Source organism: Pristiophorus japonicus, chromosome 7 (assembly GCF_044704955.1).
Source record: "Pristiophorus japonicus isolate sPriJap1 chromosome 7, sPriJap1.hap1, whole genome shotgun sequence".
In the NCBI taxonomy this organism is placed as follows: Eukaryota; Metazoa; Chordata; class Chondrichthyes; family Pristiophoridae; genus Pristiophorus; species Pristiophorus japonicus.
Genome location: NC_091983.1, coordinates 148,327,299 through 148,353,860, shown reverse-complemented (window position 1 = coordinate 148,353,860; position 26,562 = coordinate 148,327,299). Strand labels below are relative to the sequence as shown.

Sequence of the window (26,562 nt, the reverse complement as noted above, 5' to 3'; positions counted from 1 at the left end):
TGTAGAGTAAGGACTTAATAACTACAACTGCAGCACACCACAGAGCTGATTGATGCCACCACAACATGACAGTCTGCAGGTCTACCATGGCGTCGGCCTGGTGCTCAATGGCTACTGCCATAGCCCGTGCCACCATATCTGGGACCCCATGGTCACTTGAAGCATCCAACATCTGTTGGTATCTACCAAGGATGGGCTCGATGGGCTGCCGAGACACAAATGCAATAGTTGAGGCAGCCTCCATCACACTCAAAGCAAGTGCATCGACACTCTCTGGCACCCTTGACAAAACACCAGCAGACTGCTGTCCATCTGCAATGTGTCTTGTAAGATCCTCTAATTCGGGTTCATCATCAGAGTGCTGCTGAGCATCACTCAGGGAGCTGGCCCCCTGATCTCTCCTCCCCCATGGCATTGCTGTAGGCCACTGGGTCCTGGAGCATCACCCACCTCCATCTCCCTGACCATGCCCTCCGCCAACAATCTGCTGGCCCTGCTCTCTGAGGATGCTGGATCCTCTGTCACGTCCAGAGAGGTGTCCTCCGCCTGGTCCTCCTCTTCTCCACCGTCACCTGCAGTGGAAGGCTGGCGTGTAGGCCCCTGGTCGTCTGAGTCATCATCTGAAAGCACGAGGCCAGAGAAGATTGGTTACCTGCAGGGGAGGGGGCCAGGACTGGGAAAGGCGTTCGGAATTGCTAGTCTCATGGAAAGTGGTGGAGGATTGTAGTGCAAGGGCTAATTGGCCTGCTAGAGGCTGCAAATAACTCAACATACTATTACTGTCCCGAGGAGGCTCGGCCTAACCCACTGCCACCACACCCACTTTTGCGCCCATCACGGCCGATAAGCGTTCCTTCATCCCCAGTTAGGGGTTGCAACTCAGAGTCCCCTCCTCCGCTCTGAATCTGGTGTGTTCTGACCTGTGTGAGCTTGGCCTGCAAGAGTAAAGAGAACGTCAGAGTTAGTGCCCTTCTACTCGTCTGTCCAAAGTGCCTTTACATAGTTCAGAACATGTTAGTGTATGAGAGTCTTTAAAGGTCGACGTAACTTCCATTAGCTGCGAGTACTTGGTGTGGCAATGCTTGAATGAGGGGCCGAGGGCCTAACAGTTACTGTGAGGATAGGGTCTTCCAGGCGCATATGAGGACTGAGGACGTAACAAGATGAGGGGGTGGGTCTCCACAACCAAATAGGAAGGTTAACGGCGCATGCAGGGCCTTGGAGTGGGCGAGGCAACAAATGCGAACCTTGCATCTGGGCTCACCCACGTATAGCATGGGGTCAGACACATTCCTATTGAGGAGAGACTGCACATTGAGCTCGGAGCATGGCATGCTCAGGTTAATGTAAAATGTACTCACCCTCAGCATCAGAGCCATGTCCATCCACTTCTGCTGACATTGGGTCGCTCTCCTGGCACCGTGTCACTCGCTGACACTATTTCAGCGACTTTTCACCAGAGTCGTCGAGATATTTGGGCCTGTGGCCTCCTTCCAGCCTCCGCCCTCAGTAATTCTCGACGCCTCTCCAGGGCATCAAGCAGTGCATCGACGGTGGCGTCTGAGAAGCGGTGAGCACTGGCGAACTGCTGCTGCATCTGCCACCTTCACCCTGTGAGTGAGTGCGTAGGAAGGGATGATACGCACAAGGTGGTGCCGTGGCCAATCACCGCCTCAATTGAATCCAGCTGGCGGCAGTATGTCTGTGGTGCAGTTACAAACGATGATTGCTGCTTGGCTGGTGCCGCCTCACTTGCTGCCCCATTTACAATTTCCAGAGTAGCGTGCAATACCTGATTTAACGCTGCAATCCCCTTTTCAGGTGGCAAAACTGAATTTCGTGATTCGAGGTGGCAAATGCCGCCTGCCGTTAAAATCTCCATTCATACGGTGACACCACCTCAAAAATGGTACCACTGAATTTCATCCCCTGAAACCTTTATTTTCAACATTTTGCATTCTTGGACAAATTTGTGTGCACCTTTGAAAGTGGCTTAGTGAGTTGCAGTGAATGGTGAGACATAGTGGGAGCTCTGCAATTGTCATGAGTGTGAAAAGAATGGCTTGGGCATTGTAGGGATGGCTTTATGGTGTTGATGTGGGGTGGTGCCAACCTGGTGCATCATGCGCCAGCCAGGGTGTACAGCGTCAAGTGAAGTAAATCTGGCCATGGGGAGGCCATCGCTGGCCCCCCGGGCAGCAATGTGGTTGCGTGCTGATCTCTGTGTCCCTTGCAGCATGAGGTGATTGCAGAGAGGATTGGTGTTGTTGTTGGTGCTGCTGATGTGCCTGATGATGCTGGTGTTGGGGCTGATCATTGTGGGATTCTGAGAACCAAGATGGGAGTTTCAAGGGCACCCAGGCTGATGAAATAAATGGCAGGTGAAGTAGAGATGACAGAAGTGATCTGTCAATGGTGGAAGAGCTAATGAGGTCAGAGTGGATGGAGACATGTGAAAAGACTTGCAGCATCCTGAATCTGTAGTGGAAATGCAGTTTAGAGAAGCGAGTGGTTAAGGGAACATATCTCAATCAGCTGTGAGCTTTGACTTGACATTTGAAGCTGTCAACTCATCAGTTGATTCAATGGCCACTGACCTCCCTCCTCAGCTTCACAGCCGAGGTCCAGGCAGAGTGGGAAACTGGTGGGCGACCTGTCAAATCCAAAAAGCTGAGAAAAAAACATTGATAAGTGACTGTAAACAAGCCAGTAATGATTTTAATTGCCGCTGCGTGTCGGGTCTGCTCAGCGCTGATATTTGGGAAAGGCGCATGGCGGCGAGTTGACAGAAGGTTCCTGACCCCCGAGGGGGAAAAAACAGTTTCCCACCCGACTCACCACCGATCGTGCCCGCTGACCCCCCTGTAAAATAGCCCGAAGCGTTTTCCCTTCCACATATTTTAATTAATACTTCTATAAAAATGCAAAGAAGGAAATGAATCAAGTTACTGACCTGGATACATGCTAATGGCTCATTGGTCCAGATGGAGTACCCCCCAACGAGATAGATTCTTCCATTGTGCACAGCTACACCCGATTCATTTTGGCCTAATGTGGAAAAATGCAAGGTACTGATTAGTTAGATTACTTAACTAAAAACCTACAACTTTGCTTAAATGTCTGGATATTTGCACTTGAAGTTTAAATAAAAGATGATATTTTCACAGCCATGAGCAGAGTGCCAAAATGTGTTTTTTCAACAGCATCGCTTTTCAACATCTGTTTAAGTATTGGTTCTAATTACTCTCATAAACTTTGCTGTATCACCACAGAAGTGCCTCTTTTGTCTTCATGGCTATATACTTGTTTTGTAATCTACTTATTACCTTCTTGAATAGATTCCACTGTTGGTCTGTAGATTTACAACTGAAATGTTTTTTATGCTACTACATTACAACAGTGACTCGACTTCAAAAATACTTCATTGGTTGTAAAACACTTTGGAACATCCTGAGGTTGTGAAAGATGTTATATGAGTTTTTCTTTCGTCTTACTTTACTGCAGTCAATTGCTTCCCAATCCCTTTAAAGTTAGCCTTGTTTAAGACAAATATCTGCTACTTTTCTGATAGGATGCCTTGATCTGTGTATAGATATATTTCCCTATTGATTCAGTGAGGAGGTGCTATGCATCAACCATCCTCTCCTGTTTCTTAGCTTTACCTATAATGATATACGTACTAATTACACTCATTTAGTTCTCTTCTGAAAGAAAAAAAACATATTTCTATTTCCATTTTGGTGGTCTTTATTAATACTGTACTGCAATTTGTCACTTTCCTATTCTCCATATTAAATTTTTTTTTAAATCTACATTCAGATATATCTAGCTCACAATTTTGTCCTAGCTGCAGCCAGGTTTCTACAATTTCTACCACATCATGCCCTCATGCCTCTAGCTTTCCTGTTTTACATGTAATAGGATTGGCATAAAGGCACCTTGTTTGGTTGACTGCTTTCCCCCTCTCCATTCCCTATCTATTGGTCTCCGTGCCCCTGGTAATTTACTATTTTGTTTAATTTTATGTCAAACCTCCCACCTTCACTACCCCAGCATTTCCATTCCCTCAATGCTAGCTACTTTAAGGTCTTGTTTTCCCCCTACCCATCCCTTACCAAATTCTCTTCCACTGATCTATTTTATGAAGACATTGTTTAGGTGAAGACTGTCTCATCTGTACAGTTTTCCCGATCCAAAACTTGTTCCAGTGCCCTAGAAATCTGAAGCCCACTTCTACACCATCAGTGAAGCATGCATTGATGTTGTTAAACTGCTTCTCTCTAACTTGTTTAACGGGTGGCATTGGGAAGTAATTTGGAGATTAGTACACTTAACTTTTCAAAATCCTTTTCCAAGACCTCCATCTCATTGGCTCCCATGTGAATCGTGAATTCTAAGTTTCTGCCCCTAATCCCCGCCCTTTCAAGAAGTTTTCCATTCAGTCCCTTACCCTGGCACCTGGAAGCAATTCACCATTTGGGAGTCCCAATCACTGTTGCAAAAAAAGGTGTTTCTTCCTCTAATTATAGAATCACCCACAATTAACATTTTCCTATTCTCCCGAGACCATACCACAACATGTTTATGTCTTTAGCAAAAAAAAGGTAAGAGAATATTTGCAGTGCACTCGTTCGACTCAACTTGCAAGCTTCTAGGGGAATGAAAATAACCAGTGGTAAAAAGGTTCTGTGAAATAAGTCTCTATCTTAGTCACAAAACCTGTTATTATTAGTCTCATTACACAATCTGATCTATTCAACTCTGACCTGGTGCATTCTGCAGATTATAATCCTCAGTAGCAAAGAGCCACCGTGTTATACCATGTATTTTTATCAATCATGTTCTTAATCAGATATCTACCCAGCTCCTTCTTAAAGAGGTGAATTGATAAAGCATCAATTACTTTTGCCAGGAGTATATTCCAGACTTTTGGTACTCGATGACTCTATTGCCTTTGTCTCCAATTTTGCTTGATTATACTCCTAGCTCTGCAATTAAGTTAAATAACCTGCTAATATCTACATTATCTTTTTAAAATTCTTGACTTTTAACACTTCAAAGACGGCATCACCTCTCCCTCCATTTTATTTTCTCCAATGCAAATACATTCATGTCCATTTATTATAATTCAAGGGTCACAGTCAACTGGCAGTAATTTTAACATCCAGCTAATGCCACAAGTAGGCATAAACTGGATCAGTTCAACAGTAACAATGCTTTAAAAAGGTGGTAAAATATTAATGCTGTGGTTTAATAGCAGCAATTAAGCCAGGCAGCAATTCCCAAATTATTACTTAGCATGCTTAACTTGATTTTCTAGTCAGCCTTTAGTTCAATATGTTGCGGTGGAAAGTCAGTGTGATGATTAGTATTTTTTTTAAAAACATGCGGAATATATCAATGAAAAAGCGTAACTGTGCTACTGATTTCTGTGGAGGCATCTTACACCAATTCAGAACATATTTTGAATACTCCTTTTTGCAGTATGAAAATGCTTTGCATCACATTACAGTAGTCCAGATAAACACTGAAATGTCATCTGAACCCATCCCCCCAAAATAAGCCACCAAATCAGGCAGCACATCCCAGAAACAGTTATAGTTATAACCAGAAGGATGTACAGCCATCATGCTGAAATGTCTAACTTACATTTGTTTTATTTGTTCTCGGGATGTGAGCGATGTTGGCAAAGCTCCATTTATCGCCATCCCTACTTTCCCTCAGAAGTTGATAATGGGACTTCTCTGTTAACTGCTACAGTCATAACTCCTTGTGCTGATGGTATTCCCATAATGGTATTCGATAGTAAATTCTAGGATGTTTACCCAGTGACGATGAAGGAATGATGGTATATGTCCAAGTCAGGATGGCGTGACTTGGAGGGATACCTGGAAGTGATGGTGCTCCCATGATCTTGCTGCTTTTGTCCTTGTTGGTATCAAAGGCTGCTGTATTGGGAGGTGCTATTGAAGTAAGGTTGGCAATTTGCTGCAGTACATCCTGTAGAAAGTACAAACAAGCACGACAATGCACTAGTGGTAGAGGGGGTAGATATTGGGTTTAGGGGCAGGGGCGTCATTCAAGAGGAATGCTTTGTCCTGGGGAGAGTCAAACTTCTGCCACGTCATTGAGGCGGCACCCATCCTGACGAGTGGTGCACTGGCCATCTTGCTACTGATTTGAACCTGACAGATCATAGAAATTTATGGTACAGAAGGCGGCCATTTGGTCCATCATGTCTGTGCTGGCCGAAAAATAGGCATCCAGCCTAATCCCATTTTCCAGCTTTTAATCCATAGCCTTGTAGGTTATGACACATCAAGTGCATATCGAAGTACTTGTTAAATGCGATGTGGGTTTCTGCCTCTACCACCCTTTCAGGCAGTGAGTTCTCGACCCCCACCACACTCTGGGTGAAAAAAGTTATCTTCAACTCCCCTCTAATCCTTCTATCAATTACTTTAAATCTATGCCCCTTGGTTATTGACCTATATGCTTAGGGAAATAGGTCCTTCCTATCCACTCTATCTAGACCCCTCATAATTTTAAACACCTCAATCAAGTCTCCCAAGCCTCAACTGTTCCAAAGAAAACAATCTTATCTTGTAGCAGTTCTCCAGTTCTGGCAATATCCTCGCAAATCTTCTCGATACCACCTCTAGTGCAATCACATCCTTTCTATATTGTGGTGATCAGGGCTGTATGCAGTACCCTAAGCTTTGGCCTAACTAGTGTTTTATACAGTTCAAGCATAACCTCCCAGCTCTTATATTCTATGCCTTGACTAATAAAGACAAGCATCCCGTATGACTTCTTAACCACCTTATCTACCTATCCTGCCACCTTCAGGGATCTGTGGACAATATTGTAACATTTAAACAACAGTACAACATTAGCAGTCCTCCAGCACTCTAATATCCCTCTGTTCCTCTACACTTCTCATTAACCTACCATTTACTGTGCATTCCCTTGCCTTGTTAACCCTCCCCAAATGCATTACCTCACACTTCTCTGAGTTGAATTCTATTTGCCACTTTTCTGTCCATCTGATCAGTCCATTGGTATCTTCCTGCAGTCTACAGCTTTTTGTTCACTATCAATCACACGGCCAATTTTTGTAACATCTGCAAACTCCTTAATCATGCCCCCTATATTGAAGTCTAAATCATTGATATATATCACAAAAAGCAAAGGACCTAATACTGAGCCCTGCAGATGCCCACTGGAAACAGCCTTCCAATCACAAAAACACCCGTTGACCCTTACCCTTCGCTTCCTGCCACTGAGCCAATTTTGGATCCAATTTGCCACTTTCCCTTGGATCCAATTTGCCACTTTCCCTTGGATCCCATGGGCTTTTACTTTACTGACCAGTCTGTGCTGTGGCATCTTGTCAAAAGCCTTGCTAAAATCCATGTAGACGACATCAAACGCGCTAACCTCATCGACCCACCTTGTTACTTCCTCAAAAAAGTCAATCAAGTTAGTCATAGAAACATAGAAAATAGTTGCAGGAGTAGGCCATTCGGCCCTTCGAGCCTGCACCGCCATTCAATGAGTTCATGGCTGAACATGCAACTTCAGTATCCCATTCCTGCTTTCTCGCCATACCCCTTGATCCCCCTAGTAGTAAGGATACAACTAACTCCTTTTTGAATATATTTAGTGAATTGGCCTCAACAACTTTCTGTGGTAGAGAATTCCACAGATTCACCACTCTCTGGGTGAAGAAGTTTCTCCTCATCTCGGTCCTAAATGGCTTACCCCTTATCCTTAGACTGTGACCCCTGGTTCTTGATTTCCCCAATATTGGGAACATTCTTCGTGCGTCTAACCTGTCTAAACCCGTCAGAATTTTAAACGTTTCTATGAGATCCCCTCTCATTCTTTTCAACTCCAGTGAATACAAGTCCAGTTGATCCAGTCTTTGATATGTCATTCCCGCCATCCCGGGAGTCAGTCTGGTGAACCTTCGCTGCACTCCCTCAATAGCAAGAATGTCCTTCCTCAAGTTAGGAGACCAAAACTGCACACAATACTCCAGGTGTGGCCTCACCAAGGCCTTGTACAACTGTAGCAACACCTCCCTGTACTCAAATCCCCTCGCTATGAAGGCCAACATGCCATTTGCTTTCTTAACTGCCTGCTGTACCTGTATGCCAATCTTCAATGACTGATGTACCATGACACCCAGGTCTCGTTGCACCTCCCCTTTTCCTAATCTGTCACCATTCAGATTGTCATGTATTCAATCAGCATTGTAACCCATGTATAAACTGACCTAAGTTGTACACCGTGAGAACACTGACCACTGGGTGGGAGACACTCCTAACCTGGACCTTCAGGTATAAAAGGGGAAGCTCCACCCACCTTCATCACTTGAGTGCTAAGGAATAAAGGACAGGTCACAGACTGACCTTCTCTCAAGCATGGGCCTCGTGTGCATTTATACTGTGTAGTAAGGACGTATCAATGGCGACAAGAAACTGGGATTTAAACCATGCGAGCATGGCCACTAGCAGAACAGACGAGAGGTACTGTGTTAAGGAATGGTTGGGACAGAGATTCAACATTGTTAAAGCAGCACACAGTTCTCCAGGCAGACAAGGGCAGTCAGGCATGCCCCAACATGTAGTCGAACCCAGAGGGGGAGTTCGATAGAGACAATGGCAAGCTGAACAGCGATTCACGCCATTGCAAAGGACAATGCGGCCAGTAATGTGGCCATCAACACCTGTTAATGGTGCACTCAAGGACAATAACAGGGGCAGTCAGGGACGATCGACTGGCAAGGGATCCTTTGTTTCAAACCGTAATTCATGCTGGAGGCGTGGAGGCATAAATTCAGCCGGAGTTTGCAGAGATGAGCAAAATACCTGCAGAAATTGCAGAAATGGACGCTGGGGGAAATCGCTGGAAGCTGAAGTTCAGCGAGTTCATGTGGAGCACGTATACAGTTCATGCACCAGGACGCCACCGATAATGATGAAAGTGCTCCTCAATGGCATCCCAGTATCAATGGAGTTAGACACGGGTGCCAGCCAGTCCCTGATGTGTATCAAACAGTTCGAAAAGTTGTGGGCATCTAAGGCCAGGAGGCCAAAATTATCGCCGATTGATGCACAGCTACGGACTTAAACAAAGCAGATCATTCCGGTGCTTGGCATGGCCACGGTAGTCGTGACCCACAAAGATTTGGAGAACAGGTTGCCACTCTGGATTATCCCAGGGGACGGTCCCGCACTACTGGGGAGGAGTTGGCTTGCTGTCATGAACTGGAAATGGGGCGATGTCAATGCAATTTCCTTTGTGGAGCGAGTATCATGCTCACAGGTCCTGGACAAATTTGACTCATTATTTCAACCCGGCATTGGCACTTTCATGGGGGCCAAGGTAGTGATTCACATAAACCCGGACGCCAGACCAGTACACCACAAGGCCAGAGCGGAGCCGTACGTGATGCGGGAAAAGATTGAAGGCGAATTGGACCGCCTGTTGAGGGAAGGCATCATCTCGCCAGTCGAATTCAGTGACTGGGCGAGCCCGATTGTGCCGGTGCTCAAGGTGGATGGGTCGGTCAGGATATGTGGCGATTACAAGGCCACCATCAATCGGGTGTCACTCCAAGACCAGTACCCGCTACCGAGAGCGGAGGACCTCTTTGCGACGCTATCCGGTGGCAAACTTTTTTCAAAATTGGACCTGACCTCAGCTTACATGACCCAGGAGCTGCCGAGTGAGTCGAAGAAGCTGACCACCATCACGACACACAAGGGGTTGTTTGAGTACAACAGATGTCCGTTCGGGATTCGCTCGGCCGCCGCGATCTTCCAACGAAATATGGAAAGCCTCCTCAAGTCGATTCCAGGGACGATGGTTTTTCAGGACGACATCCTCATTACGGGTTACGATACTGAAGAACACCTCCACAACCTGGAGGAGGTGCTACGCAGACTGGACCGGGTAGGTCTGCGACTGAAAAAGGCGAAGTGCGTCTTCCTAGCTCCAGAGGTAGAATTCCTGGGGATGAGGGTAGCAGCAGACGGGATCAGCCCTACTGCATCCAAGACGGAAGCGATCCAGAGAGCACCCAGACCCCGTAACACGACGGAGCTGCGTTCGTTCCTGGGGCTCCTGAACTAGTTTGGTCACTTTCTTCCCAAATTGAACACGCTGCTAGAGCCGCTACACGTGCTCCTACGCAAAGGTTGCGAATGGGTCTGGGGGGACAGCCAGGAAAGGGCTTTTAATAGAGCACGCAATTTGTTATGTTCCAACAATCTGGTAACGCTATATGACCCATGTAAGAAACTTGTGTTAACGTGCGATGCGTCGTCCTATGGTGTCGGGTGTGTGTTGCAGCATGTCAATGCCAAGGGTCAGTTACAGCCGGTAGCTTATGCCTCCAGGAGTCTGTCCCAGGCAGAAAGGGGCTACAGGATGGTAGAAAAGGAGGCGCTCGCATGTGTATATGCGGTAAAGAAAATGCACCAGTACCTGTTTGGCAGGAAATTTGAGCTGGAGACAGATCACAAACCCCTAACGTCCCTTTTGGCCGACAAAAGGCCATAAATGCAAACGCATCGGCCCGCATACAGAGGTGGGCACTCACGTTAGTTGCCTATGACTACAATTCGGCACAGACCGGGCACCGAAAACTGCGCCGATGCACTCAGCAGGCTCCCACTAGCCACCACTGAGGGGGCTACCGAGCATGGTGCTGAGATGGTCATGGCTGTTGAAGCTTTCGGGTTCGAAGGCTCACCCGTGACAGCCTGTCAGATTAAAGTCTGGACAAATAGAGACCCGCTATTGTCTCCAGTCAAGAAATGTGTCCTGAATGCGGACTGGGCAGCCACGTACAGGGCATGCCCTGAGAAATTTAAACCATTTCACAGGCGCAAGGATGAACTCTCGATTCAGGCCGATTGCCTACTGTGGGGAAACCGCGTAGTCATGCCTCAGATGGGCAGAGAGGTGTTCATCAGAGAACTCCACAATGGGCACCCGGGCATTGTCACGATGAAGGCAATTGCCAGGTCACACGTTTGGTGGCCAGGGATAGACGCAGATCTGGAACTTTGTGTTCGCAGGTGCAACACGTGTGCCCAGCTGGTCCATGCGCCCAGGGAAGCCCCCCTTAGCCCCTGGCCATGGCCCGCCAAGCCTTGGTCACGCATCCATGTGGACTACGCAGGTCCTTTCATGGGGAAAATGTTTTTAGTTGTAGTAGACGCCTACTCCAAATGGATCGAGTGTGACATTTTAAATTCAAGCACATCCTCTGCCACGGTAGAAAGTCTACGGGCAATGTTTGCCGCCCACGGTCTACCGGACATCTTGGTCAGCGACAATGGCCCGTGCTTCAAAAGTACTGAATTCCAGGACTTCATGGCAGGCAATGGAATTAACCATGTTAAAACGGCACCGTTCAAGCCGGCCTCAAACGGACAGGCAGAACGAGCAGTGCAGATAATCAAACAGGGGATGCTCAGATTCCAAGGGGGTTCCCTACAAACCCGCTTATCACGCCTCCTGTTGTCCTATAGATCCCGACCACACTCGCTCACAGGGGTTCCACCCGCAGAGCTACTAATGAAAAGGACGCTCAAAACCCGATTATCGCTTATACACCCCACCATGAAAGAAATTGTCGAGAGCAGGCACCAGTCACAATATCACTACCATGACAGGAATGCGAGGGCGTGATGTATTGATGTAAATGATCCTGTTTTTGTCCTCAACTACGCTGCAGGGCCCAAATGGCTCGCAGGCACTGTGGTTGTCAAAGAGGGAAATAGGATTCTGGTAGTTAAACTTACCAATGGACAAATCTGCAGCAAACATGTGGATCAAACAAAAAGGAGGTTCAGCAACCCCATAGAAGATGCAGAGGAAGAACACAATATAGAGTTCACTCCACCACAGGTGACCGAACACCGGAACCAAAGGGAGGAGAGCCCAGTCACTGTGGGCAGTCCGGACAGGCCTGAGGCACTGCAAACAGCAGACACTCAGGCCAGCGCCCAACAATCGGAGCCCCAACTCAGGCGCTCTACAAGGGAGCGTAAACCAGCAGAGAGATGCAACCTGTGATCCCAATAAGACTTTGGGGGTGGATAGTGATGTCATGTATTCAACCAGCATTGTAACCCATGTATAAACTGACCTAAGTTGTACACCGTGAGAACACTGACCACTAGGTGGGAGACACTCCTAACCTGGACCTTCAGGTATAAAAGGGGAAGCTCCACCCACCTTCATCACTTGAGTGCTAAGGAATAAAGGACAGGTCACAGACTGACCTTCTCTCAAGCATGGGCCTCGTGTGCATTTATACTGTGTAGTAAGGACGTATCACAGATAATAGTCTGTCTCTCTGTTTTTACCACCAAAGTGGATAATCTCACATTTATCCACATTATATTTCATCTGCCATGCATTTTCCCACTGTAGTCAACCTAGTCAGATTTGATCTTCCCTTAATAAAGCCATGCTGACTGTCCTTGATTAATCCATGCTTTTTTAAATGACAGTTAATACTCTCCCTCAGAATTTTGTCCAATAATTTGCCCACCACTGAGGTTAAGCTGACTGGCCAATCATCATCATCACAGGCAGTCCCTCGGAATCTAGGAAGACTTGCTTCAATTCCTGAAGTGAGTTCTTTGGTGGCTGAACAGTCCAATACGAGAGCCACAGTCCCTGTCACAGGTGGGACAGATAGTCGTTGAGGGAAGGGGTGGGTGGGACTGGTTTGCCACACGCTCTTTCCGCTTCCTGCGCTTGATTTCTGCATGCTCTCAGCGTTGAGACTCGAGGTGCTCAGCGCCCTCCCGGATGCACTTCCTCCACTTAGGGCGGTCTTTGGCCAGGGACTCCCAGATGTCAGTGGGGATGTCACACTTTATCAGGGAGGCTGTGAGGGTGTCCTTATAGCATTTCCGCTGCCCACCTTTGGCTCGTTTGCCTTGAAGGAGCTCCGAGTTGAGCGCTTGCTTTGGGAACCTCGTGTCAGGCATGCGAACTATGTGGCCTGCCCAGTGGAGCTGATCAAGTGTGGTCAGTGCTTCAATGCTGGGGATGTTAGCCTGGCGAGGACGCTGATGTTGATGCACCTGTACTCCCAGGGGATTTATAAGATCTTGCGGAGACATCGTTGGTGATATTTTTCCAGCAACTTGAGGTGTCTGCTGTACATGGTCCACGTCTCTGAGCCACATAGGAGGGCAGGTATTACTACAGCCCTTTAGATCATGAGCTTGGTGGTAGTTTGTAGGGCCTGGTCTTCAAACACTCTTTACCTCAGGCGACCGAAGGTTGCACTGGCGCATGAAAGTGTTGGATCTCGTTGTCGGTGCCTGCTCTTGTTGACAGGAGGCTCCCGAGATATAGGAAATGTTCCACGTTGTCCAGGGCTGTACTGAGGATCTTGATGACTGGGGGGCAGTGCTGTGCGGGGAGGACAGGCTGATGAACATAATATAAGAACATAAGAATTAGGAACAGGAGTAGGCCATCTAGCCCCTCGAGCCTGCTCCGCCATTCAACAAGATCATGGCTGATCTGGCCGTGGACTCAGTTCCACTTACCCGCGCACTCCCCGTAACCCTTAATTCCCTTATTGGTTAAAAATCTATCTATCTGTGATTTGAATACATTCAATGAGCTAGCCTCAACTGCTTCCTTGGGCAGAGAATGCCACAGATTCACAACCCTCTGGGAGAAGAAATTCCTTCTCAACTCGGTTTTAAATTGGCTCCCCCGTATTTTGAGGCTGTGCCCCCTAGTTCTCGTCTCCCCGACCAGTGGAAACAACCTCTCTGCCTCTATCTTGTATATCCCTTTCATTATTTTAAATGTTTCTATAAGATCACCCCTCATCCTTCTGAACTCCAACGAGTAAATACCCAGTCTACTCAATCTATCATCATAAGGTAACCCCCTCATCTCCGGAATCAGCCTAGTGAATCGTCTCTGTACCCACTCCAAAGCTAGTATATCCTTCCTTAACTAAGGTGACCAAAACTGCACGCAGTACTCCAGGTGCGGCCTCACCAATACCCTATACAGTTGGTGTAGGACCTTTGTCTTATGGATGTTTAGCCTAAGGCCCATGCTTTCGTATGCCTCAGTAAATATGTTGACTAGGTCCTGTTGTGCAGCCTCTGTATTTACGCAGACGCAGGCGTCGTCCGTGTGCTCTAGCACGACGACAGAGGTCGAGGTGGTTTTGGATCTGGCCTGGAGATGGCGCAGGTTGAACAGGTTCCCACTGGTCTGTAGTTTAGTTCCACTACTGCGGGGAGCTTGTTGACTGTGAGGTGGAGCATGGCAGCGAGAAAGATTGAGAAGAAGGTTGCGGTGATGACGGAGCCCTGTTTGACCCTGGTCCGCACGTGGACTGGATCTGTGATCGATCCGTTGGTAAGTATCATGGCCTGCATGTCGTCGTGGAGCAGGCGGAGGATGGTGACGAATTTTTGGGGGCATCCGAAACAGAGGAGGGCGCTCCATAGACCCTCGCGGTTGACGGTGTCAAATGCCTTTGTCAGGTCGAAGGCGGCCATGTATAAGGGCTGGCGATATTGCCTGCATTTTTCCTGTAGCTGTCGCGCTGCAAAAATCATGTCCGTTGTGCCCCGTAGGGGACAAAATTCGCACTGTGACTCGGCCATGGGACGATGACGGTTGTGGAGGACTCTAACGATGACTTTCCCAATGGCTGATAGCAGGGAGATTTCTCTGTAGTTGCCACATACAGTCGGACTTGTCCCCCTTTTTAAACATGGTCACGATTACTGCATCTCTGAGATCCTCCAGCATGCTCTCCTCCCTCCTGATGAGAGAGATGAGGTCGTGTATTCGTGTCAGCAGTGCCTCTCCGCCATACTTCAATACCTCAGCAGGGATTCCGTCCGCACCTGTAGCTTTGTTGTTTTTAAGCTGTCTCATGGCTTTTTCTACCTCGTGCAGTGTTGGGGTCTCACTGAGGTGGTGGCGGGTAACATGCTGCGGGACGGAGTCGAGAACACTCGAGTCAAAGGCAGAGTCTCGATTGAGGAGTTCTTCGAAGTACTCCTTCCAGCGGGCCCGGACTGCCTCGGTGTTTCCCCATTCTTGGCCAGCAATGGGGTGGGGCTTTGGGTGTTTGGCCCGTAGGTGGCCTTGACTGTCCTGTAATTACTCGGTCTATCCTTTTCTCCCTTTTTAAACAACGACACACGTTAGCAGTTCTTTATTACCACACCTGTAGCCAAAGAGGATTGGAAAATGATGGTCAGATGATGGAATTGCTTTGAGGCGTCAGGAGATGAGCTACTTGTCAGAAAGTACCAACCTCTGCCCTGTTCTTGTAGCCACGATGTTGAAATGATTGGTCTATTTAAGCTTCTGGTCAATGGCGACTACCAGGATGTTGAGCTTTTGTGCGGTGGTCAAGCAGACCAATGCATTCGTAGATAGATGCATCTGCGACAAATATACTGGTGAGGACAAGGTCAAGTAGGTTTTTCCCTCAAGTTGATTCTCTCATCCCCTGCCACAAGCCTAATCTCACAGTTATCTCTTTCAGGACTCAGCCAGCTTAGTCAGGGATGGTTCCATAAGAACATAAGAATAAGAACATAAGAAATAGGAGCAGGAGTAGGCCATTTGACCCCTCGAGCATGCTCCGCCATTCAATAAGATCATGGCTGATCTGATCATGGACTCCTGCCCGCTCTCCATAACCCTTTGCTCCCTTATCGCTCAAAAATCTGTCTATCTCCGCCTTAAAAATATTCAATGACCCAGCCTTCAAAGCTCTCTGGGGCAGAGTATTTCACAGACTCACAACCCTCAGAGAAGAAATTCCTCTTCATCTCAGTTTTAAATGGGCAGCCCCTTATTCTGAGACTATGTCCCCTAGTTTTTGTTTCCCCCATGAGTGGAAATGTCCTCTCTGCATCCACCTTGTTGAACCCGCTCATTATCTTATATGTTTCAATAAGATCACCTCTCATTCTTCTGAACTCCAATGTGTATAGGTCCAACCTACTCTACCTATCTTCATAAGTCAACCCCCTCATCTCCGGAATTAACCCAGTGAACCTTCTTTGAACACTCTCCAATGCAAGTATATCCTTCCTTAAATACGGAGACCCAAACTATACGCAGTACTCCAGGTGTGGCCTTCAGTTGTAACAGGATTACTCTGCTTTTATACTCTATCCCCCTTGTAATAAAGGTCAAAATTCCATTTGCCTTCCTGATTACTTGCTGTACGTGCATGCTAACTTCTTGTGTTTCATGCACAAAGACCCCAGGTCCCTCTGTACCGCAGCACTTTGCAATTTTTCTCCATTTAAATTATAATTTGCTTTTCTATTATTTCTGCCAAAGTGGATAACCTTACATTTTCCCACATTATACTTCATCTGCCAAATTTTTACCCACTCACTTAGCCTGTCCATATCCCTTTGCAGATTTTGTGTGTCCTCCTCACAATTTGCTTTCCCAACCATCTTTGTATCATCAGCAAACTTGGCTACATTACACTTGGGCCCTTCATCCAATACAGATTGTAAATAGTCGAGGACCCAGCACCGATCCCTGCGGCACTCCACTAGTCAGTGTTTGCCAACCAGAAAATGACCCATTTATCCCGACTCTGTGTTTTCTGTTAGTCAGCCAATCCTCTATCCATGCTAATATATTACCCCCAACCCAGTGAACTTTCATCTTGTGCAGTAACCTTTTATGTGGCACCTTATCGAATGCCTTTTGGAAATCCAAATGCACAACATCCACTGGTTCCCCCTTATCCACCCTGCTTGTTACATTCTCAAAGAACTCCAGCAAATTTGTCAAACATGATTTCCCTTTCATAAAACCATGCTGACTCTGCTTGACTAAATTATGCTTTTCCAGATGTCCTGATACTGTTTCCTTAATCATTGACTCCAGCATTTTCCCAATGACAGATATTAGGCTAACTGGTCTATAGTTCCTTGCTTTCCGTCTGCCTCCTTTTTTAAATAAGGGCGTTACATTTGCGGTTTTCCAATCCACTGGGACCTTCCCAGAATCCAGGGAATCTCAATGGGCCCTTCGTAGGATACCAAGGGAGGCACAGCGGGAAGCTGTAGACTTATCCAGGAGGGAATCAATCCTAGGACGGCGGCAGTAGAGTAGGAAGGTCAAAGTGTAATGAAGGGTTGGAGTAGGTATTGGGAGGGCAGCATATGAGAGAGAGGAATGATGAAAGGATGCATAATGACAGGGGAAAACGGTCAGGGATGGAGAAAGAGAAAAGGAAAGCGGGGGAAAAGTGGAAAAGTATTGAAAGGCTCGGGTCCAGAGCGGCAGCTGAAGTGCGCACGTGAAAAGACGCAGGAAAAGCTCAGGTTACACAGGCTACAATATGTTTGCAGCTTATAATCAAATGCCCTTGAGGTTTACCCCTGAACTTGGTTACTTAGTTAAAGCTACTTCAAACTGATTGTGAAAGATAACTGAACTGCTGGTTGGTTCTCAATTCACTAAATGTCAACACATTGACAAACACCTCTTGACCCTTTTATAAAATACATTGCTTAGAAATAAGTTTCCCCAAGGTTATATAATTAACCAAAATAACTAATCGTCTGTAGTTATACAGATCATTAGTAACAACACAATGGGTCAGAAATTACTGATAAATTATGCCATAGTAATAGTGGATCTACAGCACACATCATTCCAATTTCCATGAAATTATGGCGTGAGTGTCTCGCCATTACTATCGTCACGCCAACATTTCTTGGGACCTTCTGTGCTACACCACTGTGAACCTCATCATAACAGTAAGTATTTGATTTTCATAGCTCTTCCTCTCTACAAAATCAATAGTAATGTCAAATTAATGCTGCTTTACTCGCCACTGCCACTTAGACTGAACCAGAATAACACTGGCGACCAGGCAGTGGTGTAAGATCCATCAGCAGTTCAATTTGCAATATTGTGTTACATTTAATTACAGACACACACAACCTCAGATTCCTGAAGACTTTTGGAATGCAAGGAAATTTTTTGTGGGTGCAACTTCAATGGTTTACAAAGCATTAATTAATTAATGAAAGGAATGATTTATTTACATTAGGACTAATAATTTAAGTGATTTGTTTCTTAGTAGGATCAGGGTGAGTTTTAAAAATGCTGCTGACTGGACCACTTCTTTCGGTATTTGCTAGACTGCACTGCTGAACTCGGCCCGTTTCTATACCTGGATCCTGCAAGTGAGCTGATCATTTGGGCCAAATCACTGCTGGGATCTTCATTACCATGGGATCGCAAGAGCACTGTAATAGAGGGGTGAGCCTACCCATAGCTCACAGGGAATCTACTTAGTTTACAAAGCAGGTTCAGTCAAACCATAACTTACTTTAAAATATTTTCCCCACACTTAAGACATAAAACCAATTAAGATTAGGTTGCAGCCATGCCTTGTTTTGCCCGCATTCAACAGTTGACCATTGCAGTGGAATATTTTACAGTCAAGCATTTCAGGCACAGCAGCACGGTTGATTACAGCTGGGGGAATAACGTACAGCCTTTCGAATACACACACAAGGCTGAAGGGGAGGCTTTATTAAGGGGGAAGGTGCCATCACCTGTCAGCCAGGTTTCTGACAAGGCTACGAATGCAATTATCCACAATAAACTCATGGATGGCAAAGACCTTGTTCACAAGTGAACGGACATTCTGGAGGGAGATGCAGAGAAGGGCGATGATAGCTGATCTGTTGCCAGAGTACACAGGGTCAGCGCTGGGAGGGGTGAGTGGGAGGGGAAGGACATTGGCAAGATTAGCCCCCAGCAAGCGCACTGGGTGCAATGGTCGGTGAGAGAATAAGATGGGGCAGTTGGGGTTACTGCTTGTGGGGAGGCAGCAACAAGTGCCTCACTGGACCCTTTGAAGGATGCTGAGAGAGCGACAGAGGGAAGCTGTAGGCTTGTCCAAAAGGAATTCAATCCTCGGACGGCGACAGGAGAGTAGGAAGATCGAGGAGTACTGAAATGGTCGGGGTAGAAATTTGGGAGGGCAGAGTACCTGAGAGGGGAGAAGTGAAAGGAGGCTGACAACAGGAGAGAGGGGCCTAGGTGGGGTAAAGAGAAATAAGAAAAGAAAAAAAGGGAAGAGAAAAGGAGAAATAGAAGTGATGGGTTCAGGTCCAAAGCGACAGCCAAAATGCGCACACGAATGTACACTTAGGGCTAGACTTTCCCTAAAGCCCCTCACTGCCCGATTGCTGCCCAGAAACACCGCTAAGGTTCTGCAACTAATGCTGGCAAAAATTTCCATAATAAAAAGGTAAAAGATACTGCCCGGCGAGAAAATAGATCTTGCACTAATATTCTCGGCGGTTACTCAGCAGTTAAAGGCGAAACTAGGTAAAACGGGCGGTTCTTACCGGAATGGACAGTAAGTACTGTGGTTGGGCCTAGGGAGGGGGGGAAACTCAAAAAAATATTTTTTCAATTAAACAAAAAATAAAAAGTTATAAGACATTCTCAGGACACTTAATGTAATCGCCGTTATAGAATTTTTAAAATAGTGATAAAAAACCTTTAACTTACCTTTCTTTACAGGGTACGCACCTACTGCCCTGTTTCTGGCAGCTTTTCGTGGGCGGTTTCCTCGGCGGTGGGTATGGGCCCCCATTGAGGCAAAATTTAGATCATGCCGGTTTTCGCGCCGGTGCACGCAGTTGCACGTGGGCGGTTTGCTCCCCAGCGGTAAATAAAGAGGACACTTTCGCCGGGCGGTTTTTCACCAAAAAACAGCTGTACCGCCGAGAAAACCGCCGAAAATGAAGGGGAAAGTCTAGCCCCATGGAAACAAGTTACACAGACATGGAAGATAAACACCCCAAATTAATAAGGCCATGAAATAAGCTAATGGGATACTAAGTTTTATGGCAAAAGGCATAGAATATAGAAGTTGAGATGTAATAGTGAATCTATAGTTAGGCCATAGTTGAAGTACTGTGTGTAGTTTTCGGCTCCACGTCATAGGATGTTTGTTGAGGCAATAGAAAGATACAGCACAGATTCACTGGGAAACTGCCTGGTAGGAGGAAATATAAATGCAACAAAAGACTGAAATTAAATGGTGCTTGTTTATCGGTTTGATCCAAGGCCAACATCAATGTTGGCCTGCCCCAGACCAATCCCCATTCAGCCTGAAATATCATGTTTCTGTTTAGATATTGTCAACATGTGGGGGTACTGCAAATATGTGAAGTACTACATTAGGAAAAGCCTTGTCCTAAAGGGTTACTTTTCAGCACTTCATTTTTTCTTGACTTTGGACAGATTTTTGCAAGCTACATTCTCCTCGCTGTAACATTATTTTTGAAAAATGAGAAAATGATCTGGTATTGGAATTATATAGATACTAAGAAAGCAAGAGTTGCAACTATAGACAAAACCAACCAATCCAAAAGACACAGAAATGACACAAGAACTTCTGCTGGGATAGTAATACTGAGACATTGGTGCAAACGATAAGGGAGAACAAAGTGATCTCGGGCCGTACCCAAACACATAACCATCACACAGAGACCATGAGTAAGCAGTGGTGAAGAAACAATATCCTCAATTAATAATATAGCAATGTTGATGTGTATGGAGAATGAATGACAAAAAAAACATTTTAAAAATACACTAAACAGAATGTTCTTAAGCATACTCGACAAGAAACTCCATCAAATTGCCCTGTTGTGAATGCAGAATAATACAGTATGGTCACAAAGGAAAGCTAAAAATGCCTACCTGTGAGTAAGTTGAAATGGCAGCGAACCCACTGGTCCGTGTCTATGTTATAACAGTCAATTTGACGAACCAGAATCCGATCATTGTTGTAGTCCAAGTCATTTCCTCCAAGGACATAAAGTTTTCTATTGACAGTTGCCATAACATGATAGACTCGCCTCTGTAACATTGGACTGCGGCTGATCCATTTATTCTGAGAGGCAGAAATATTTAAAAAAATTATAGAGGGCTTCAAAATTATTTCTTTAGTCATGTGCAGATCATCCCATGTCATTGCTCACCATAAAGTCAGAGCATACACAAGGCCCGATTTTAACTACAGTGGATAACAGGCGGATGGAGGGCACTCAGGCCTCATTTACATGCCAGCTGACTAGCTGCTAAATGGGTGCCCCATTGCAGCTTGCCAGCTGGGGAAGGGCAGGATACCGGCTGGCCGCCATGCACGATCGGAGCTTGGGTGGGGTAAGATAATCTCGAGGGCAGCCTCGGATGGGCCAGCAGCAAGATGGAGTTTTTAATGTGGGCCGAGGAGGAGCTGCCACATAAAAGTTCAAAGCTGCTGAAACCTTGACAGCCACTGGAACTAGTCACCACATCTGGCTGTAAGAGTGTGCAGAGTTTGGTGATGGCTTCCTTCAGTTGACACTGGCAGATTTCTTCAGCAGATCCAGAAGAGACGCTGTACCGATATAAAAGTGTCAGGATGAGGATGTGTCTGAATGCTCCCTCTGATCTTTCTCCTCCTCCAGAACTTGAGCTGGGGCAAATTGGGTGAGAAAATGTGTTTAATGACTCACTGAATCAGTATTAAAAACATAATGGCCTTGAAATTTGATACTGCCCAAAAACGGGCGTGCAGGGTACAGTGTCAGTTTAACTTAGCCCCAGGCAGCACATTAAATCTGTGCTGAGGCATCATTATGATGAGTTAGCCATTTGGTGGTGGGGGACCACCAGAAATCGGGCATCTCTGACACCACTTAACGGCAGCCAGCACTTCTTAAAGGGGGATGCACATTGGCTGCAGCAGGGAACACTTCTCAACAGAGATATTGCTGCGTCCAGCAGAGTGTGCTCCCAAGTTCTCCGATGCTGCTTTGTACGCAGTGATTCAGGCGGTGAATAGGAAGAGTGAAATCCTGTTCCCCCATGGGGAAGAAAGCCTTCCAGGCAACAACTGCGCCAAAAATTGGGAAGACATTGTGGAGTAGGTGAAAGCCAGGAGCTTTGCTCCTGGGACATGGCTCCAATGTAAGTTCAATTACCTTAGCAGAGTTGTCAAGGTACGAATATTGCTCTCTTACTCTCTGCTCACACCTCAACCACCTCCAGCTTCACAAACTCACAAAACTCCCCATCACCCACTTCCCGTCATCCCCCGACAATCACTGTGCCACACTTCATTACACCTCCTTCTCCTCGTACTCACACACTCACCACTATTACAACTCTCACTTCCCACACCCCATCTTAGACCTGCATACTAATTATTGGACCATGGCAGACACATTCGCTAAACAGCTCACAAAGCTGTCATCAATACACACTATTCTTTCTTGCAGAAGATTGCGCACAACTCCAGACAGGAGGCAGCCACCAGAGAGGTCGAGCCCGTCTGCACACTCTCTCCCTCTTTGAACAAAGCATGCTAACCATCATGGCCCAGGCGACTGGCATTGCTGGAGAAGACGTCACGGAGAGTTTCCTCACACCTAATTCACATTTTCCAATCTTACTTCTAGCTCACCCGACACACTATGCCTGGCAAACTGCAAGTGCTCCCATTTTTGCGAGCTGCTCCTGCTCTCTCCTGTCTTACTTGCTGCTTCCCCTCCTCCTAAAACTCCAAAGGCAGCCCTACCAGACCAACCAAGACTGCAGTCAAATTGTTTTGAAAGCAGCCAAAAGCCGTGCAACACCAGCAAAATCATCTTCTCAGGAGTCAGAATAGAGTTTCCAGAGTTAGACAACAGGCCAAAAAAAATGCCCAGACGTTCACCAGCAGCCTGAAATGACAAACCAGCAAATAACCTGCAAGTAGTGGATGTGCCCTTTACATAGCGCTGCTGTAGGGTCCTTTATGCCTGTTAGCGCCACGAGTTGCTCGGCAAACGTATCACGTGGTGAGTCAGGCGTTGGGACAGCCCAGTATCAGAAGACTGTCCTACAAGAAGTGCAAGACCCTGATTTCAATATTTTAATTCATCAGTTTATGGGGAAGTCCAGAACCAGGGGTCACAGTCTAAGGATAAGGGGTAAGCCATATAGGACCGAGATGAGGAGAAACTTCTTCACTCAGAGAATTGTGAACCTGTGGAATTCTCTGCCACAGAAAGTTGTTGAGTCCAGTTCGTTAGATATATTCAAAAGGGAGTTAGATGTGACCTTTACGGCTAAAGGGATCAAGGGGTATGGAGAGAAAGCAGGAATGGGGTACTGAAGTTGCATGATCAGCCATGGTCATATTGAATGGTGGTGCAGGCTCGAAGGGCCGAATGGCCTTTTCCTGCACCTATTTTCTATGTTTCTATGTAATAGTTCTGCCATGCGCCCTGGATGCCTGTGGAGAAGCCAATATGGCAGATAGTGCATTTCAGGCTGGAAATGAGCGCGTGCACGGTGTCGAGCACACTAGCTGCTTAGGCGCCAATTTTGCGCCTGAAGAACGGGCGGCGCGTCATCGATTTTCCAGGCCACTATTTGTCCTGTTGAAATAATTCCAGTTATGAATTTGAACCAATAGCACCACCCCCCTAATGAATGGCTACAGGCAACATCTGTTTGCTGTAGAAGGTTTCCTATGTTCTTTAGCAGCAAAGTCTGGCAGGTGAGCTTCTGATCACCAGAAGGAATGGAGACTCTAGGGAAATGAGGGGTCATTCCGAATCAACTGACAAGCCATTACTAATCTGTACAGAAGAAGAAGAGATCACTGCCTGTTAGCTGGTATCTGTGTGCTCTTTGGCAGATGGCAGCTATTATCGTACTTGAGAATGTCCTGAAAAAGGAATAAACTCAAATATCAAATGCTAGAGTTATTGGAATTCAAAGCCATACCCTTCCAGCTGTGACTTCTGTTAGTCACTGTATCCAAACAATATGCCACATGAATTTTAAAAAGCTAGTGTACGTGTAAACATGAAACAGACCTGATTAGAAAAACATTCACTCTTTGAATACTGTAAAAACTTTTTTTAAAAACAGCACATCCGCAAATAACGGATTGATTTTCTTGCAGTTTTAATTAAGGTGCATAATATGCAAATATTTGTGTATGCCACTTTGTTTCCTTTGCATTTTGAACAAAGTCAGCATTAAAATATAATTGAAGATGCATTTATTAAAAAAAGTGACAAAAATCCTTCTATGTTCAAAGGATTCTCATTATATCTGTTGAAGTACAGAAAAGAGGCTATAGTCTTAGTCTGGATAGGCTTTGTAATGTACTCATTGTTTAATCTGTTCAAGTCTCCTATTCAAAAATGAAGCCGCATTAGTAAGCGTACATAAATTCCGGTTGAAGCATTTTAGTATTTTAGGGATGAGTTTTTGTTTTTGACTATTTCTGATGTAACATAAGGGCAAATTTAGTGAGGCTGCACTCCAGGAGTGCAGCTGCGCTTGACCGGAGAGCAAATTGGACATAGGCTATAACACTACACCCTCGATTCTCCGACCTGCAGTCCCATCTAGTGAGACTCCACTTTGGAAGCACAGTTTTTGATAAATATCTTCATAATGTCTAATGAATTACATTTTCCATAAACAGAAGCAATCATTAGGTTAGCAACTAGCAGGCCGAAATTCCACTGGGAGTGCATCGGCTGCATGAGTGCATTTGCCCCGGTGCATTGTGTGTTTCTGGCACATCCGAGCGGATATTCTCAGGTTTTCCAACGTTTCTGTTGTGTATCTGTAAAGCATGTCCTCCCATGTTCCGCCATCAGGGAGCGCATCCCATGAAGTCCCAAGGGATCCCAGCATCCCTTGGGAGCACTGTCTATAAGCCGGCCCCTAAGGCCTGTTCCTCACTCTGGAGTATCTTAATAAAGACTGAGGTCACTGTTACTTTAATCTCCCTGTGTGCTGTCTCATCTGTGTTAGAAACACAATAGTTTCTTCATCACACATTGGGAGCACTGAGGCCAGGATGGGAGATGGCATTTCCTGAGCAATTTAAGGCTGCACCTGCATTTCTTGTTGTTTGTCAAATTGTTCAGTTCTGCTTATTTTGCTGTGTGGTGTGGAGAGGAACCAGAAGTGTACTGATTCCATGGGGGTGAAAGGACAACTCCTATTACTGAGAGACCCCTGCAGGTCAATCCGAGGGATGAGACGATACAGAAGCATTCCACTTTGGACATGACAGGCACCCTACTCAGCAAATTGGAGTTAGTGCTGACTGGGAAGAGATGGGCAAGCAAGTGAATACAGTTTCTGCAACAAATAATTCATTTCCTCACTGTATTACGCATCATCATATGCAAAATAAACATTTTGAGTTGATCAGATAAATTTCATGCTACAAGGCATTTTTTGGAATAAGGTCTATTTTTGCCACAGTTTCAGGCACAGTTGTGTGGTGAAGTAACAAAGTTAATCAACTTTCTGCTCGAAATGATTTCCATTATTCACAAACGAGGCTCTCCCTCATTTTGGTGGACAACGAATGTCTTACTGCAAGGGCATCAGGATGAAAATTAAACATGAAACAGTGATAAACCAGAATGGTGGTTACCAGCAATAAGTTTGTATGTTTAATTTGCTCTAGAATATTCAGTAGGAGCCACAGAAAACCAGAACAAAGCTGGAAAGTGAGCAACAGTCAAGTTGATAGCATTTGTGAAGAATCTTTGATTGTGAGAAATTAATGTCAAATATCACTGTTTTGAACAAGTTTACTTGTAACAACTAAGCGCCACATAGCTGTGAATATCTGGCAAACAATTAAACCCAGGCTACCAAAAGATTTCTATACTCTAAGATAACGCCATTAAAAGTTATTGTTGGCACATTTTATTTTCCATTGTATAAAAAGTATAATTTTGTGTGTGTGCTTACAAACATCAAGACTAAGAGAATGATGAGTCCCCTCAGTACACACAGAGCGATAGTGATGCCTACCTGGCTTGGATCGTACACCATAAGTCTGTTCTGATACTGAGCTGTGTTGGTCACTCCACCTATCATCAAAAACATGAATTCCAGCTCAGTGATGATTTGATATTTTAATATGCTATTATTTTTCATTCCATTTATACAACAATCTTGTCCTCGCCCCCCCCCACCCCCACCCCCACCGACCCCCACCCCCTTCCTCTCAATGCTCAGATGTGATGGGCTGACTGGAGTTTTTGGATTGCTAACTGCTATTATTCTATGACTATATTGACTCATGCCAGGCTATGGTTCCACAGCCACTGACTGTCCTGCACTATCTCACTCTCTCACTCGAGTGGCCATTCTTCACACACGAGTCTACATAGTGACTGTAAGCAGGCTATTCAAGCATGGGGAGGATTCATCACAGTTGCGCCCAACCGTATCCTCACCCAATATCCACACACTTCCCAGCAGAAGTCAGTGGATGGTGACCAGCAGGAGTCAGTGGATGGTGACCAGCAGGAGTCAGTGGATGGTGACCAGCAGGAGTCAGAGGATGGTGACCAGCAGGAGTCAGTGGATGGTGACCATCAGGAGCCTGTGGATATTGACCAGCAGGAGTCAGTGGATGGTGACCAGCAGGAGTCAGTGGATGGTGAC

General features: G+C 46.0%; 1 protein-coding gene across 6 annotated transcripts in view; it reads right to left on the bottom strand.

Annotated features, from left to right (window-relative positions):
* Positions 1-26,562, bottom strand: part of klhl32 (kelch-like family member 32) — a 478,483-nt gene that overhangs the window by 17,571 nt on the left and 434,350 nt on the right. For all 6 annotated transcript variants that reach the window (XM_070885400.1, XM_070885397.1, XM_070885403.1 and 3 more), the window contains 3 exons: positions 25,924-25,982; positions 20,797-20,989; positions 2,954-3,048 (listed from right to left, as the gene is read on the bottom strand). In XM_070885400.1, coding sequence (XP_070741501.1) covers positions 2,954-3,048; positions 20,797-20,989; positions 25,924-25,982 — 347 coding nt within the window. The remainder of the gene's footprint in view (positions 1-2,953; positions 3,049-20,796; positions 20,990-25,923; positions 25,983-26,562) is intronic.